The sequence below is a fragment of the Helobdella robusta genome (assembly GCF_000326865.2).
Source record: "Helobdella robusta unplaced genomic scaffold HELROscaffold_8, whole genome shotgun sequence".
Classification (NCBI taxonomy): domain Eukaryota; kingdom Metazoa; phylum Annelida; class Clitellata; order Rhynchobdellida; family Glossiphoniidae; genus Helobdella; species Helobdella robusta.
In genome coordinates this window covers 4,275,916-4,289,041 of record NW_008705459.1, presented here as the reverse complement: position 1 = coordinate 4,289,041, position 13,126 = coordinate 4,275,916, and the positions used below count along the sequence as shown (strand labels likewise).

At 32.1% G+C, this 13,126-nt stretch overlaps 3 protein-coding genes across 3 annotated transcripts; all 3 read right to left on the bottom strand.

The window, feature by feature from the left end:
* Positions 1-3,166: 3,166 nt before the first annotated feature.
* On the bottom strand, positions 3,167-4,423 carry HELRODRAFT_165743 (hypothetical protein; the record flags this gene model as incomplete). Its single annotated transcript, XM_009032258.1, has 1 exon — positions 3,167-4,423. One exon carries the CDS (start codon positions 4,421-4,423, stop codon positions 3,167-3,169), a length of 1,257 nt encoding a protein of 418 aa, XP_009030506.1.
* A 207-nt stretch (positions 4,424-4,630) lies between these two features.
* On the bottom strand, positions 4,631-4,949 carry HELRODRAFT_148277 (hypothetical protein; the record flags this gene model as incomplete). The annotated part of the gene is made up of 2 exons (XM_009032257.1): positions 4,631-4,701; positions 4,847-4,949. Coding segments are annotated over 2 exons (174 nt in total), but the record flags the coding sequence as incomplete, so codon positions are not given.
* A 4,155-nt stretch (positions 4,950-9,104) lies between these two features.
* On the bottom strand, positions 9,105-11,330 carry HELRODRAFT_165741 (hypothetical protein; the record flags this gene model as incomplete). Its single annotated transcript, XM_009032256.1, has 4 exons — positions 9,105-9,152; positions 9,478-9,678; positions 10,591-10,685; positions 11,267-11,330. 4 exons carry the CDS (start codon positions 11,328-11,330, stop codon positions 9,105-9,107), a joined length of 408 nt encoding a protein of 135 aa, XP_009030504.1.
* Between the last annotated feature and the right edge of the window lie 1,796 nt (positions 11,331-13,126).

Below are 13,126 nucleotides of genomic sequence, written 5' to 3'. Positions count from 1 at the left end.
GATTTTATGATGATGATGATTTTTGATGATGATGATGATGATGATCTTTAAATGGTGATGATTTTGATGATGATGATTTAGATGATGATGATTTTTAGATGATGATGATTTTGATGATGATGATTTTGATGATGATGATTATGATGAAGATTATTTTAATGATGATGACGACGATGATTTTGATGATGATGATGACAATGATGATGATGATTTTGATGATGATGATAATGATGATGATGGCAGTTAACATTAAAAACTCCTGACTCCTGAAAGTCGAGTCATCATCATTTTTACTCATCCAACCACTCAGGCACCTTACTAAAGCTGAACCGGATAGGGAAGTAGAGAGCGAGGAGTGGGCATAAAAGTGTAAAATAGTGCTTCTTAAGGAAGTTCCACCAGACATTTTTCATGACTCTTTTAGCATCCGGAGTTTTCATCAGCATCTGCTCCGTGTTCGGCCAATCGTTCAAGGATTCCCGAGAGCTACTGTCCCTCTGATTGATGATGATGATGATGATGACGATGACGGAGTTGTTGATGACGTTGAGAATGAGAATGATGAAGTTGGTGATGGATGATGAGGCTGTGAATGATGATGGATGATGAAAATGTTAATCATAATGATGATGATGATGATGATGTTTGTTCGTATAACTGTAATACGATGGCAAAAATAACAATGAAGACGGTATGGGTGATGGTGAAAGGATGTTGGTAAAGTGATGATGTTTGATGTTTTATTATTATGATGTGATGAAGATGTTTGTATCTTTAATATCAAGATGACATAGATGGTGATAAAAGCAATGACGATAATGTCTCTTCATACAATGATAATAACGTGATATAGATAAGGATGATGGTGAAGTGATAACGATGATAATGTGTTTGGTGATGATATCATGATAATGTTGTTGATGATATCATGATAATGTGCTTGGTAATGATATCAAGTAATGTTGGTGATGATATCATGATAATGTTGGTAATGATATCATGATAATGTTGTTGATGATATCATGATAATGTTGGTAATGATATCATGATAATGTTGGTAATGATATCATGATAATGTTGGTAATGATATCATGATAATGTTGGTAATGATATCATGATAATGTTAGTAATGATATCATGATAATGTTGGTGATCATATCAGGATAGTCGTACCACGTTAACATTTTCGGGCAATTTATTCCAAGGTTGTGACAGTCGGGACTGTCGAATCATTTGAACGTTCATCCTTTGAGAATTTTTTTTGCCAGTTTAAAGAAATTCAAATAAAAATAATAATTTTTAAATGTATCAATTAATTTGTTATAATTATATTGTATTGTATTGTATTGTATTAAATTGTATTGTATTTTATTATATTAAATTATATTATATTTATAATAATTATTATGTTAATTATCAATTAAATTTTTTTCAGTAAATTTATTTCAAAATTTCAAATTATTTAACGAATATTTTCATTTTAAACGGACGCTTGTTTATAAAGTTATAGATAGATCAAACGAGCTTGTTTACAAACAAGTCAATAATAGAAATATAAATAAACCGTTGTATTTTTATTATTATTTATTGTAATATTAAATAGGAAATAAAAAAGAATAAAAATATTATTTATTTATTTAATGAGGTAGTATGTTTATGGTTTCATATTCAGACTGAGTTAATTTTTAATTGTAAAAATAAAAATTTTTGAAAGATTTTTTGAAGGATTTTACGTTTTACAAAAATTGGCTTTCCACATATATTTGTATAAATGTTAAGTTGCATGTGTGCATGTGTGTGTGTGTGTTTGTGTGGTGTGGGTCGTAAGATCACATACATGTATGTCACCGTCTCTTCGTGTCGGTGTGTTTTTATCAACGAATTACGTATTTTTGTATTAGGGCCCCAAGCATGTATAGACGAGCAACCGATAAAGAACCCACCTATAATATAAAAAATACAATATACAAACATACAAACCACAGACAAACATCCAAACTCTATATAACCGCACAACTATATAAAAATCTATATAACTATATGTAATAGAATAAATAAAAAGGAAAAAAATTATAAAAATAAACTAAGTGAGGTGAGCTGGACAATTTTCTTTGTGCTATAACATGGGTCATGCATAAATTATAAGCTGATCTTTGTGTACAGAATTTGGCATATCCCACAACTTATTGATATATTTGAATTAATTAACTATTTGCTTGGTGTTATTTTTTGATGTTCAGCATGTAGATAACCGTAAATGTATTTTTTTAGCGTATGTAAAATGGTAACTAAAATCCGGCCCCGGCTTCGGCCGGTTTTTGAATTTTAAATCCGTTTTTTTTCCGTTAAAGTTTTCCAAGTCCGGCCAGAGCCGGACTTGGAAAACTTAAATCCGGTGCATCCCTAGTTAAAACCCATGCAATTTCGTAAGTAAGCCAACTAACTTTATTTATTCAAATCTGCTGAAGTAATTAGTAAAAGCTGCTCGCTTGGCTTCGTCAACGTGGACCCCAGAGAGACTCAGCTATGGCCATTAAATACACATACATTCTCACACACGTACATACATGCAGACAAACATAAAAACAAAATTTTTTAATCTGAAAATTTAATTTTGTAGGCGGTTTTTTAAATAACGCACTTAAATCCGCATCCGTGGCAAACCGCACAAACAAAATCCGCAAAATCCGCAGAGTTCTGAAAATTTTTTTCCGCAATCGCTGTTGCGGAGCGGTAACCGCAGTTTGAAACCGCATTGCGGTCACCCGCTTGGGGCTTTAACTTCTATGTATATGCGTATTGTCAACGTATGTGTGTGTGTGTGTGTTTGTGTTCGTGTTTGTTTGAATGTGTGTATATGTGTGTGTGAGTTTACGTATGTGTGTGTTGTCATTGTTTTTCATTCATCCTTATTGTCATGTGTGTGTATGTACGTGTATTTATTGTTGTGCACGTGCCGTTATTTGTTTTTAATAATGTATTATTGATGTTGATTCGTAATTATTATATTTCCAAATTTTTTTTTAGAAATCGGTATTTTAAGTTTTTGGGCTTTTTAAACAAAGCGAACGACGCAGACATTTTTATTATTTTAATATAATTTTGTGAAATTATTATCTGACAACGTTTTGTAATTCAAAACTTTCAAATGTTGTATTCAACTGAATCAAATTGGTAACAACGGCGGTAAGATGGCAGATGGTTTTGGCAATTGTTGATGTCGTATTTGTTGTTGGGGTAGTTGTTGTTGAGGTATTTGTTGTTGTTGTTGAGGTATTTGTTGTTGTTGTTGTTGTTGAGGTATTTCCAAAAACTCTATTTCCTGTTTTGGTATCTGAAGATTTTGTTCCAACGAGTATTGTTGTTGAATGATTGGTTGTCGGTGTGATGTGTTTTGTTGTTTTGTTATCTGTTGTGACATCAGCAATTGATGCAATGATTGTTGCTGTTGGCTAACATTTTGTTGAAGTTGTTGTTGTTGTAGTTGCGCCATTTGTTGCTGAGTTGGAAAAATGTGAGAAACTTGTTGCGATAGTGTTGGTGTTTGTTGCTGTTGTTGTTGATGTTGTTGTGTTAGTACTTGTAGATGTTGAGGTAGCAACATTTGTTGTTTGTTTTGTTGTTGTAGCAAGTGATGTAAATAGTCCTGCTGTTGTTGTTGGAAGATTCTTTGCTGCCGTGGGTGTTGCAACAGATGTAAAAATGACTGTTGTCCCTGGAGATGTTCTTGTTGATAAGGTGTTTGTTGGAAATTTTTATTTTGTTGCTGTGATTGATGTTGATCGGACTTTTGCACAAACTCTGAATGATAAAAATTTGTATTTGTCTGCTGTTGGGGCGTTTGTTGTATGTGCTGAAGTAACTGTCTTAGTTGTTGATGCAAATCTTGTTGTTGTGACTGTTGCTGTTGTGATTGTTGCTGTTGCAGTTGTTGTTGTTGCAGAAAGTAAAGTAGCATTTGCTGTTGTTGCAGTTGGATTTCTTGATGAGATGATGTCTGGTTTTGTGGCGAGTGCACTTTATTTGTTTTTTCTTCGAGATCTACATGGGACTGATTCGGTTGGTGAACATGTCCTGATATCTGTTGCTTCAGCATCTGTTCTTTCTGCAGCTGAATTTGTTCCAACAGATGTTGATAATTTAGTTTTTGCTGTTCCAATTGTTGTTGATGTTTTTTCAACAAATCATCAAAAGCTCTCACAAGCAGAAGTTCCTTGGTCGTGTCACCAGACTCATCTTCATCAGACTTCAATGTTTCGTTAACTGTAGTTCCATCGGTCCGATTGTTCTTACGATTTGATGTTGGGCAGGTGCTTTTGTTTGAAAGTTGGATGGAGAGTTGATTTTTATTAGATTGATCATTTTCCAACGTTTCACATTCAGCGTCGTCCTTGTCGACATTTTCATAAAAAATATGAACCATTTGTGTCTGTCTATAAAAGGTGGAAGAGAAATAATATTTTTAAACATTTTTTGTATCATGAAGCAAATCTGCAATGCAATAGTTTCGAAGCAAATCGTTTAGATTTTAAATCACTATGAGAACAGTCATTTTTGAAACATTAGCAAGTCAAAGAATGAGGACTGAAAAGTGTACAAACGAGGGTTTTGAAGATGCCTTCTTTGCCATTTCGGACAACTTGAGGTGCTTCTTAACGTAGGGAAGTTTTTCTTGCGAGGTCATGCTCTTCCATTTTATACCTGGAAAACAAAATTGACAAAATCACACCACCGCAATAGTCCAAAAATAAACATGTGCAGAAAAGAATAGATATACTAGAAAAAAAATTACCAAATAGAAATAAAACTGTAAGCGGAAATAAATTACCAGGCAAAAAAAGCTTACCAAGCATGATGCTGAGACTGGAGTTGTGGACACCTGGCGCGCATCTCAGCAATCTGCTCCGTTCCTCCTTGGCCCACAACATGAAGGCGTTCAGAGGTCTCTTACCGTTGCTGTTGTTGCTGTCTGTTCGTTTAACGTTGTTTGCTTTCCCATTCGCAGCTTTCTTTTCTGTTTAATTTTTTGTTCTTACACGGGTTAGCAGGATTTGTTGGTGTTCAGTTGATGGGTTGGTTATTTTTTTAAACTTTATTAAGATACATCACCAAATCCAGAAAGAAATAGTTTTGTAAATGGTTGTCTGATGTGAAAGTAATTGTTTGTCGTACATGAGTTTTAAAATATTCGATAACTTACTGTTGCCTTTTTGAAGAAACTTCTCTTGTGCATCGTCGACCTCATCGTTGCTGCTACCAATATTATTATTGTCATTGTTGTAACTGATGTTGTTGTTTTTGCTCTGCTTGTTACGGCGTTTCTTACCTTTTTTGAATGAACAAATTTTGTTGTTGTTGTTGACGTTGCTGTGGTAGTTAATGCTACTACCGATGACAGCCATGTTGGTGCTATTATCGTCATCATTATTTACTGTTAACGTACATGCGGAGGAAAAGGAAGAAGAAGAAGATGATGATGACTGTAATGATGAAGACGATGGACAGGATGATGACGACGATGAAGGTGATGATCGAGTGGAAGATTTATTTTTTGATGTAGCGGCTGTAGCTGCCTCAGCTGATGCTGCCGCTAAAGACGAGAGAGAAGTTGAGAGTGAAGAGGGTAATAGAAATGATGATAGCAATAATGAAGAGAGGGGCGACGATGGTGACGACTGTGGTGGTGATGAGGATGGTAATGTGGATGATAATGTGGATGATGATAGTATTGGGGACTGCAAAGGAGAGGCATCATTTTTCTTTCTTTTTGAGTCCTCGTCATCATTTTTATTATCATCATCTTCATCGTCACAGCCATTTATATAATCTTTTCTCTTTTTAGCCTTTTCAGCATACTGTTTTTTATATTTTTTGCATTTGTTAACATCATTCTCAACAGGGGACATCACGGCTCTCATCAGCATCTTCATCTTCCTCTTTGTCATCTTCTCATTCCATCCTTCTCTCCTGGCAACCTCCGTCAACTTGTTGATGCACTCTTCCACGTCCACGTCATCACGTTTCAATCTGACGTCATCCATCTTTTTGTTGGTAACCGTGACAACAAAATTATGACAATTTTTATTTCTTGATTCCGGTAATATGGATGATAATGACGATCATGTTGGTCGTAACGTTTATGAATATTCCGCTGTGATGGTCCGATATTTGTTGTTATTAATTTTTATTACAATTTAATACAATTTTAATTACAAGTTCATTATTTTTCAATTTTTTTAAATTAAAATTAATTTCCTTTTTGGCTTTAAAGAAACGTTATAGCATGAAAAACACAGCAACTAATAAAGTGAATTGAAATTCAAGTCACTTAGAATGCAGACTAACTTACATGCTTCTTAACCAGACAAACTATTCACAAACAGCGTCTCGCTCTATCCATACAACGAACTTTTAATTCGCAGTTACTCAAAACAACGTTGAACCAACTGAGCAGCAGAATTATTTTTAAAATATAATCTCTCGTTATAACTGTTTGCTGCATTATTATAAACATCATAGTACAGCTAATTATAATACTAGCCTACATTATGATAAATATCTACGCTATTGTACTTGTAGGTGTTGCAATTAATATTAATTTATTCATTAGACGGTCACGCCTGAGTGAATAAATTCGACACCGGATAGAAAATTCTGCCGAGAGAGCAAAGCAGCAACAACTGAAGCGCTAGAATAATGAAAAACAATAAATAGCTTCACTGTTCGTTGTTGCGAAAAATGATAATGCTGGTATCACTAAAAGCTTTCAATGGCGACTTTTCAATGTGCTCACATAGGCATGCAAAATTTCAATGTGATTCATGCCTGTACTTGTATATTACGGTTGTTCCATGCTACGTATCTAGTGTTTGTTTTGCGTAGCCAAAGAAATATCCAAAGAACCTATCCCAATAGTTAGTTTTGTTAGAGTTAAGGTTAAATTTAACAAAATCTCCACATAAATATTGATAGAAGTGGTTTCCACAACAGTAAAAGTTTTATTTTTTTGTTTGTTATGTCGTATTCTGTATTGCTCAGTGATTGTGTGCGTCTTTTGTATGTATTTGAGTGGGTTCGCACGCAGATGTGCGTTATGCTTGAGTTGTACGTTGTACAGGCATATGCTAAAACACATTCACTCAAGGATATATTCACACGCAGACACAAACGACCAAACTAAAAACCAAAGAGGGCGCTTTTCTTGTGAAGGCACCGAGACAGTAGCCCCGCTTGTCCAGCCATCCATCGATTCCTGACCATTAAAATTTTCCGACTCCAACTTTAACGGAAGTTAAACATTATTGATACCATTGTTAGTACATAAGATGGTCGTGATGAACCTCAATAGTTGTCGTTACGTTTGCTGTTTTTGTTTATTCTATTATTTGTTTGTTTGTTTGTTTATTTATTGACACAAATGGCTAGAAAGTTCAAAGAACCATTTGCCCAGTCGGAAGAAAAAAAAACAAAAATTAATTTTCAACTAAAAACAATTGCAAATAGATAAATGAACGAGAACATCTCAACAAGAAAAAAAGTAACGTCATCATTTCTACCATTTTCGCTTTGTTGGGGGAGAATTTTTGAAATCTTAAATGAAGTTGATGATTGCCCTCTTTGTTTTTTTTACACGGAATCTTTAATAACTTCTTCTTTCAATGTTTGAATCAGGCACTGACTGAACGCTCATTCTTGTCGTCAACTTCATTAATTTGTTGAATAAAAAGACAATAGGAATATAAAACTTCAACTAACTTGCTAGAAATTATTTGAAATGATTTTAGAACTTACTTCATATTCATCATGCTGTGATGAATATGATTCTCTTCATCCAACAATAAATATGAAACTGCACGAATGTTGTAGGTTTCAGTTGAATATTTTAATTTCTCAGATGTTTTAATACTTAAAATGAATGTATATTCATTTAAATAATTTTCAAGTTTAATTATACAGACATCTTAAATAATCCATTTTAAATATTCCATTTTTACAAATTCTGTGCAATGTATCTGCTATAGGTTAGGTATCGAACCAACCACAAACTCACATGTAATGTGAAAACCGGTGTATCCATCTCACACACGCACACATTGAATGTGATAAATGGAGATTTGTTTGCAATAGAACCCAGTGACTTCAACAGCGGTGCCGGACATTTTACCTAACACACCACCGGGCCATCCAGCATTTCATACTATTGGTATGAGTAAATTTTGTTGTTTTGCATACGTGGTCTAAATTATCTATCTTTGTTATGGTTTTTAACAGATAATTAAATATACAAATAAATATACAAATAAACAAACAAACAAGCAAACGAATAAAACAACACATAGAACTCAGTATTTGAAAATAGGCCGTTTTAATGGTATTTTACATTTCATGGCCTTCTAGTATTTTTTCCATTATTTACTTTACTGGAAGAAGAAGCAGTAATAACTAATAAGATAATAAGATATTTATTTATTCGAAGCAAGATTAAAACTTTCCTATTGAGTGAATGATTTATTTAAAAAAAATAGCTGCCGACTCCAATTTATACTTTTTACCTTGATGGGAGATGGTTCCACGCTGTGTCGAGTTTAATAACGTTATTCATCCATGTTACTGTTGTTATTTTAAGAGAGAGTCGAGTGCTGGTTGCATCATGATTCCCACGTTATAAACATTTTTATCAAACAAACTTTTTTATCTCTAGGTATGTTAATATGAGTTGAGTTATTTTGAAATGACTGATGGAAAATATTTCATGTTTAACCAATTTAGAAATTAAATTTTATCATTGTCGCCATTCTTCTTGGAAAATCTTTTATAAAACACGTCACAATATTCATTTTATATCTGTCCATGTAAATTGCTTGAAAATTCTGTTAATTTTAAATAAAATGAAAATTTTTAAAATCTTAAAAAAAATCATAGAAAATAACTCATCATTATTACTGAATATAAATGCTAATAATCTGAATAAAATCACATAATTTTTTTTCAGTGTACTTCAAAGCACAAAAACAAAGAAATTTTACTAAGAAAAACAGTTACATTGAATGATTCTTGGTGTTATTTTACAGTATTTTTAATTTAGTAGTGATAATAAAGAAATTTTACCCGAAGTCTGAGTTTTTTGAGGAGCCGGAGTCGGCTCCGACACCCTGGCAACATAATAGATAAAATCAATCAAAAAATTTGGCCTGGACCCATAAAATTCTTGAGAAAGAAGAAAGTAATGTTTTATTTAAAAACATTTTTTTTAAGTTTTTAAAGAGCTTTTAAAAAGTTTCTCTGTAAAAAAAAACGTTGCATAAATGTTTCCAATGAAATATTAGACAAAAATTAACGAATTTAAGCGTTACAAAATTAGGATCACACCATAAAAACTAAGATAATAGGATTTAAAAAAAAATTGTAAATGACATGTAAATGAGTGATCGAAAGCTAAATCGTAGGACATAAATTAGAAAATATTAGTAAAACGACCTCTCTTCTTTCAACAAGACTTAGAGTAACGTGTATCGCCAATCTTTGGCTCAGATTTAAGACATAGTCGAAAACTGCCGGGCATTCGATTATTTTACCAATATCGCAAATGTGGTGGTTCACACCAGCGATAACTGTAATGGGCGAACCAAGAGGACACACGCCCCCAGAAGCCGCCAACTCCAGCTTGTACTTCCTCTTCTGATGGAAGATGTTTCCACGCTATAATTTGTTGATTGGTCCTATTAATCCGTGCTAATTTTTTTTAGCTTCAATCAAGATCATACAACGATTAACTAATGATTTTTTAAACAATTTTATTTCATAGGCAATAAATGCTATATTCTAGGTACTCTCAAATTTAAATTGAATCAATTTAGAAAATAATTAAATTAAATTACAGTTTGTTACAAAAATTACAACTAAGAAATAATTATTGTGTTTGTTCAGTTAGCATAAATAAAAAATAATGAATGTATGTTAAGATAATTGGATCATGATATACAAATTTTTATTAATAAGTTTCATGATGAAATAAAGTAAAGACTTAAAATGAAGATTGTCATTAAAATATGATGCTAGTGATGTCATATTAACATTTTTAATTCATTTTCGCATAAGTATTTGCTGATATTTTGATAAAAAAGCCTATTTATGTTTCAACAAATTTGAAATATTTTCATACCATGGTCACCATTTTTTTTGGACTTTGCTGTATAAAACATGTCACAATATTCCGTTTAGCCATATAGGTAGTTCGAGTTGACTCCTTTGAAGTTCAATTTAAATCAAATTTTCAGATAAACCTATGAAATTGTAAACTTTTAAAAAATTGTAGAAATGGAGATAAAAATTTGGTATTGCACGGAGTTTGCGCGTAAGATAATGCAAAAATTATGCAGTCGGATAGCGTATCCCAAAATGACTTTCATGTCACTATGACACAGAAAGCAAGTACATTATATATAGAAAAGGAAAATTTGTTTAAAAGAGCATAACAAAAATTTGTTATATCTTGCAAAAAAATATTGTAGACTTGAAAAGAACAAAATTGTCGTTATTACGAATTTTCGTTTGATGAGATAACGTTACATGAAATTTGTTCAAAATAACCTGCTTGGGGGTTTTGTCACGAGGCAGCACCAGCCTTTTCATCAAACCTTCATTGTCCAAAGTCAGGACGTAGTCAAAAATTTCAGGACAAGAAGCTGGAGGAGCCATAAAAATACATACTTAGTAAAATGTTTAAAATATTTAAAGTTTATTATACTGGAAGACAACAAGATATTCTTGAGGGTGAGGGTGAGAGGGTGCAAAAAACATTTTCAACACAAATTATTTTCGATTTTTATAACGTTAGATAGTAAATTATTGTCAAGTTTTTGAGTTCAAAACCAAAATTTTGTTTATTTTAAGCACGATAGAACATTTAAGCATGATAGAGCAAAGAAGTTTTTTTTCGGTTTTCCTATACCATCTTCGGTGATCGAATTGATACGTTCTGTATGTGGCCAGATGCTCAAGTATATATATAAATATACTGTGCCTTTATAATGTTAATTTTTTGTTTGTTTTGCTCACCAAGGTCGGTTTATATAATAACATTTTACAGAATATTAAAGCTTTGAAAATTTTTGGGGTGTGCTAACGGACCTTCGTCTGCCTACCTACCCTCGATCGCACTAGTGAAGTTAGATGAAAACAAATTAAAATTAAATAGATAATTAATTATTATTAATAATATATAATAATAATTAATAATAAATAAAATACTAATTTATGAAGCTACCTGCAAAACTTTGAGCAACCGTGAAGATCATGATCGTCGCAGCAGCGCAATAAAGGGGGAACATTTTGAGTTGATGTAATTCTAATTATAATTAACTGTAAATATTATATTTATTACAATATTTATTACAATTATTTATTAAAATAATTATAAACAAGTTTTGAAAAAATTCAAATTTAAAAATTTAAATTTTCTGAGTACCAAGCACGGAAGATTGCAAGTATTAATTTAACTTTTGCGATCAAAAAATATTTTCACATCGATCATCATTTATTATTGTTAGAGTGCGCCATAATTTTAAGAAATAAAATCAATCTAGGTTCAAACAACTTTTCAAATTAACATATTTTTTAAATTACAAAAATCATTAAAAAAATATCATTAAAGATAATTATAAATGATATAACTTTTTTAGTAGTATAGTGGTATTGGTAGTAGCAGTAGCAGTAGCAGTAGTAGTAGTAGTAGTAGTAGTAGTTGTTGTTGTAGTAGTTGTAGTAGTAACAATAACAGTGATTATCACTAAAACTAAGTTTCTATTTCTATTGCTACTGTCAAATAAGAACTATTTAAACTTTTTTGATAGCTACTTTTCTGAAAAAATTATCATTAAATTATAGTTGTTATTTTCATTTTCCAGTTGGTACCGTAAGAATTTTATTAATGGTTAAGGTTAAAGGTTACTCTCTATTTTACGCTTGCTTCAGAGGTTTCAACGACAAACACACACACATCATATACGAATACGCGTGAAAACCATGCATCATACACATTGCATATGATAGGCGGGGATCTTTTTGTATTCGAACCCAGTTACTGCAGCAGCAAGACCAGGAGCCTTTAACCATTGAGCCATCACGCCGCCCAATACCTATTAGTTATACCTATCTACATCAGAAGATGGATTAGTGGTTGCGTCACCTAAATGTTATAAAATTTAAAAACAATTTGGTCAAAATGGTTTTCAAAGATAGTGACGTTTCTTTCAGTTATACAATTTCTTTTTCTTTTTTTTTTAAAACGTTTTCATCAAAACCAAGTATTTTGCATATCACGCTGTCACAGTCAACTCGTTCATGTTTGATACTCCAAGATACAAATCTCATGTACGGTTACTGATAATGGTTTACGCTTAGAGTGAATCTAATCTAACAACTGGACAGGAGATATTTGTATCTGATCAGAAGAATTTCAGAACAAAAATAACAGCTCCTGAAAAAGAGTGCGTTAGAATGTGTACTGATGTTCACCACTACCAACGCTCATCTTACAACTTTTTCCTGAAAAAAATCTCTTCCAGCACTTTCCTAATCATTCAAAATATTTTTCGTCGACAGTTGAGATGAAATATGTTTATTATTTTCGTGTTAGTAAATCATAAACGGCTCTGTTTATTTATTTATTATTTATTTATTTCTTCGATTAATTAAACAAAGTAAAAAAATGTTGCTGTTGAAACCACATTTACATTAAATAGCAGCTGTTTCGTCACTTGTCTTCTGCCAGAGACATGCTAATTTGTTACATATATCTTATCATCCATAAGATATTCATCAATATCATCATCATCCTATTTATCATTATCATCATCATCATATTCAGCATCATCATCATCATCATCATATTCATCATTATCATCAATCCAAAAATCACTAATCATACAATCAGTTATCGTATATGTGATTATACATTCACCACATATTTGTTAATCATCAACGTCATCCATTCTACCATACTCAGTGTCTCCAATGTTATCTGGATTCATTTTATAAAAGATAGGCACTACATTATTATTATTATTATTATTATTATTATTATTATTATTATTATTATCTAGACTGGTTTTCGAGGTGAAATCCA